Source organism: Buceros rhinoceros, unplaced genomic scaffold, assembly GCF_000710305.1.
Source record: "Buceros rhinoceros silvestris isolate BGI_N320 unplaced genomic scaffold, ASM71030v1 scaffold18370, whole genome shotgun sequence".
Taxonomy (NCBI): Eukaryota; Metazoa; Chordata; class Aves; order Bucerotiformes; family Bucerotidae; genus Buceros; species Buceros rhinoceros.
In genome coordinates, this window is record NW_010389246.1 from 1 (window position 1) to 5213 (window position 5213).

The 5213-nt window shown below is 40.5% G+C and overlaps 1 protein-coding gene across 2 annotated transcripts in view; it reads left to right on the forward strand.

Moving 5' to 3' along the window:
• Positions 1-853: 853 nt before the first annotated feature.
• Positions 854-5213, forward strand: part of VPS13D (vacuolar protein sorting 13 homolog D (S. cerevisiae)) — a 93561-nt gene continuing 89201 nt past the window's right edge. For both annotated transcript variants that reach the window (XM_010133630.1, XM_010133637.1), the window contains exons 1-7: positions 854-950; positions 1833-1910; positions 2148-2338; positions 2637-2717; positions 3998-4114; positions 4327-4431; positions 4767-4937. In XM_010133630.1, the coding sequence (XP_010131932.1) occupies positions 854-950; positions 1833-1910; positions 2148-2338; positions 2637-2717; positions 3998-4114; positions 4327-4431; positions 4767-4937 (840 nt within the window). The remainder of the gene's footprint in view (positions 951-1832; positions 1911-2147; positions 2339-2636; positions 2718-3997; positions 4115-4326; positions 4432-4766; positions 4938-5213) is intronic.

Below are 5213 nucleotides of genomic sequence, written 5' to 3' on the forward strand. Positions count from 1 at the left end.
GCTTCTCGGTGGCTTCCTCAGGGCTCTCCGGCCGCCTCTGGGCAAGGTGACCTTTCGCTTCGATCCGACACGCTTGCGTGCCAACAGGTCTCCTCTCTTGCCTGTCTCCTCCTCCCGGTGTGTTCGCTTGCGTGGAGAGAGAGAAGGGAGAGAGCCCGGAAGGCTCCGCCCCGCCTTTTTTTTGTGTAACCGGGCGCTGAGTAAATGCCCCCCTTCTCCCTTGCTCTGACAGGCAACATCATCCCAGCTCGCTGCCCGCCTTGCCGCGCAGCCTTTGAGCGGCCTCCGGCCCCACTCTTTCAGGGCCTGTCTCGTCCTCCTTGTGGGAAAAAAATCACGTGTTTTTCCAGAAAAAGGGAGCCACCTTTTAGTGAGGTCCTGGTTCGGACTTGGACTTTCATTTTCATCAGTATTCTGTTTCTTTTTTACTATGTATAGTAAGAAAATAAAATCACTGTCATAGAAAGTAAGTGTTCTGTTTTTTTTTCCAGAGGGACAGCAGTGGACTAGAATGTTACAAATTTAAAAGTCTTAAAACATTTGAAAGATTCCTAAATAGTTGTTTGTGTTCCACAAGTTTAGGTAAAAGGAGGTGATCCGCTTTATTTCAGTTCTTATGATGACTTCAGGCATGGAATCCTTCAGATTTTCAGTCACTGGAGTGCAAACCTGTTCTGTGCTTCTGAATATTTCTTTGAGATCTTTCCTCTAATTTGGCTCCTAACACCTGTAGGAGTGTGTATGTCAGACAACCATTTTCTTAATGTTTTTTCTTTCAGAGCAAGACTGTAATTATGAAACAGAAGTCCAGAACATGACAAAAAAACATTAGTTGCCCTCTTCTAGGACAGTCATGTTGGAAGGATTGGTAGCCTGGGTCCTCAACACCTATTTGGGCAAATATGTCAGTAACCTGAACACAGACCAGCTTTCAGTCGCTCTTCTAAAGGGTGAGGCTTTGCGGTATTTTCTGTAGTGTGATTTTGAAAAAAAAGAGGTTAGTTTTTGTAATAGCTGGAAGGTGGAATAGAAACAATCACTTAATACTGTGTTTAGTGTTGAAATAAACCCTTTTAATGTAGACTTTTGTACTAGAATTTCACAAGGAATAGTGAATTCTCGTGTTCTATCTCTGTTCCTTTTTATCAACACTGTTAAACCAATTTATATGAGAGTTTCAGAAGTTTGCTCAGCATATCTTATCAACATGTTTAATTTACACAGTATTTGAGTGTCACTTTTCTGGGTACTGTTCAGTCACTTTCTTGTGGAGGAGCTGTGGCAGGAGTAAGTATTCTGTAGTCTTTACCTCTGAGGTTGTGGTGCTAGTAGTCACTCCTCTGTAATTAAGACTTCTGGTTTACGTCATGTTATGTCATGTTCCATTCACGAGTCTTGTTTACAGAGTCCTCAAATCAGTGCTTTCTAATGTACCTTTTGCTGCTATTATCTGCTGGTTTTGGAAGTAACATTTTATAACACTTCAAAGCATTTCTGCACATGCTTTTTGTAGTGTTGAGGAAATACTTGAGGTATTTCTGTTGAAAAGACAGAAGCTTTCTTGTTGGTTACAGTAAAGTTCAGATCTAAAAACCTTACAGAAGATTGCTTCTAGATAATCTTATCAAATAGTGTGATCACATGTCATTGGAAAACGAGCAAGTATATTAAATAGCTATTGCAGTTGTAACACCTCTTGAAGCGGTAGGTTGGCTGTTGTCATGAATTTTCTTTAAAACACAATGCCTGTTGTTTCAGGCTTAGCATGTTCAAGTTGGCATTCTTTAACGTAGTTGCGTTTAACGGACTTGTCTTTTTTCTGCTTTGTATAGGTGCTGTTGAATTGGAAAACTTGCCACTGAAGAAGGATGCCTTGAAGGAGCTGGAATTACCATTTGAAGTAAAGGCAGGTTGGTATTTTGCTTGTGTGTGCAGGACAAGTATTTATAAACAGGAAGTGCCACATATTTTAGAAGAGCCTTTACCTGTTAGTCAGAAGCTTGTACAAACGGGGTGGCCTGGTTTTCAAGTTATCCAATTCTATTTTAGCTTGTTTGTTTCTTGCACTGCTTTTTCTTTCAGGCTTTTCAAGGGTGATAAGTATGTTTGCACTGGAATCTGACAGCATCTCTGTTTTGTATATCTAGGTTTCATTGGCAAAATAACACTACAGATACCCTTTTATCGCCCGCATGTGGATCCCTGGGTGATATCTGTCTCAAAACTGCACTTAATTGGTGCACCAGAAAAAAAGGAAGATTTTGATGAGGAACGGGAGAAATTGCAAGAAAGAGAACACAAGAGAGCCCTTCTTCTAGCGCTTGAAGAAAAATGGAAGGTCTTGTCTTTGTTTGTTGTCTCTCTTTGTCTCTTGTCTTTGAGGGCAGGGAAACAATTGTGGTACACGGATTGTGTTTGAGTTTCCTAACAAGTAGGAGAACATTGCAGTTTGGTTCATACATGCCAACACAGTGAATTTCTGCCATGCTCCACCCCACCATGTCGTGCATCCTGCATATGTTGGAGATACTGAAATCGGGGTGGGGGGATGTTCTCCCTGTTCACAGTAATTTCTGTGTAACAAGGTGTATTGTTTCCTGACCAGTTGTTACAGTTATCCTTACTTTCTCTTTTAGAAAGAACAACAACAGAAAGGGGAGTCTTACTGGTATTCAGTTACTGCATCTGTGGTCACAAGAATTGTGGAAAACATTGAAGTAAGCCTTTACATTGTAGAGTTCTTCCCACTTGTTGAAAATTACACTGTGCTTCGCATTGTGTAGTCCTCAGAGAAAGAATATGTAAATCAAAGGTAGATGTTTAGCAGAGGAGAGTCCCTTTTCAGGCTGAACCTTCATAACTTTAAACTAGTCCTGGTGGGGACTTCTGGAAAGGAAAAACTGTTCATCCTGCTTTTACCGAGGGGAAAACATCAGTATTCTTTGGTTTGTAACGGTAGGTGGGTGATGAGTTTGCATGAAATCTGATGGCTCCCCATTTTAATGCTTTGATTTGTAAACACACTGAAATAATTGAACTGTTTATGACGCAGAAGCACATGATTTGTTTTGATAGAAAGGTAACTATAAAGAAGCAAACCTCTCTGCTTATCTGTGATTTTGATTATTTGACTGTGTGTTGTCTCAAGTTCTTTAATTATTCTTTTTCTACTATTAGTAAAAATCTGCGATGTGTCTGTCAGATTTCAACATTACTCAGAAGTATGACAGTTTCACTCTGTTGCTTTTTCTCTTTGGAACTCCTAATGGCATTAGGACTTAATGACATTTTAGCAACAGTTACATGATTAATCGCTTGTGCTTAAGAACCAGCAGCTTTCTACATATTACTTGCTAAAGTTTGTCAGCTCACCTCCGGGAAAGGACAATCCTACTTTCTCCTGGTGTGCAGATAGACTATTTTTTTTGCGACATTTCAACTCACTGGAGGCAATTTAGAAGCAAAGTATCTCAGACTGCTTGTTTCTCCTGGTGTTTGAGAACAATGCGTTTGGTGCAGGAGCTCAAGGCAAGAGTATCTGTACTTTTCTAACTCCTGGGCTGTACATTCTTTGAGCAACCACAGTAACTCAGAGTGCTGTCAAAGGTTGCAGCAACGTAAAATTAGTTCATGTTACCTTGTATTGTTACTAGTTTGTAATTCTGGCTGATGATTGTAGTACATAAACCAAATTTGAATCTTCATTTAGCAATTACACAGTTGCCTTTAAAATGGAGAAAAATAGTAGGATAGCGAAATAAAGTGCACTGTCTTGTGTTTGAGGAGAAGGGCAGGGACTGGTGGTATCTGAGGAGAAGATAGAACCTGAGGGAACAGGAACAGAAGTGAGGAATAGGATTCCTGTGAGGTCTAAGTGACTACCAGAAATTTGTTGTGTAGTTGCAGAAATGAAATATTAAATTGCTCCAACATTAATGACTAGTGCTGCTGTCTGCTCTTGTGATGTAGTCTCTAGTAATGTCTTTTTTCTGTCTAGTTAAAAATTCAGGATGTCCATTTGAGGTTTGAAGATGGTGTCACAAATCCTTTGCAGCCATTTGCGTTTGGTGTATGCATCAAAAATGTATCGATGCAAAACGCGGTGTTCGAACCAGTAAGTATAACTTTTTATACGAGAGCTCATGGCAGCTGAGATGTGATGCTGGATTTTATGGGTGCTAGTAAATATTTAGTAAAATGTATGGCATTTTAATATTGTGGTTATTGTGATAAATTGATTCTGGGCATTTCATATCAAGTATGTAGAACTAAAAACTACATGACGTGGTGTATAATCTTGACTTTATTCCACTTTTTCTACTTCAGGTAGAGAAGCTCATGAGGAAAAAACAGTTGGATGTTGCCGACTTCAGTGTTTATTGGGATACCAACTGCACTTTACTGGGTGACCTGCCTCCTGGTCAGCTGCAGGTACAAGAGGGGGATTTTGCATATTACAGATTTTCGTCATCGTTTTTAGTCTCCTTTCTATATTGCAGACCTCATTGGCTTAGAATTTATTGGATCTGGTGCTTTTAAAAACAACAGAAGTTTATGGTTTCATGCTGTAATGGTAGGATACAGGTGCGACCCACAGCAACTGTACTGTGAAATACCTTGTTTTGCCTTTGAAGAAAGAAACGTCTAAGAGGGTTTTTTAATGGACCAGCATGCTACTAACGAGAGTTCTAGTATAAGAAACCAGTGCATCCCAGGAAGTATTGCACACTCATTTCTTGTGGAATAAATTTGCTCGTAACCCACAGGAAGCGATGGACAGAAGTATGGAAAGTCGTGATCATAATTACATCATGGAACCTGTGTGCACTTCTGCTCTTCTTAAGAGAAATTGTTCTAAGGAGCCTTTGCGATCACGCCAGACTCCACGGCTTGAGTGTGACATTCAGCTGGAGACTATACCCTTGAAACTTTCACAGGTAAATACCAGCCACCTTCTTTTAGCTCTCAGCATCTGAAACAGTCTGTTGAGCGGCTGGGTAACTGAGGCCATCACGAACTCTGTGCTGTTAACGATGCTAGGCTGCGTTGATGTCAGACCAGTTAGTTAGTCTTCACGGTGGCTTGGCTGTGTGTACCCCGTGTTGTGCCCTGATTGAAGAAGATACCCTGTTAATGTTTCGCTTATCACAGTGTTTAAAAATCCCTATTGGTAGTTTGACATAGAGTGTATTTTTTCCTTCGCGCCTGCTGAA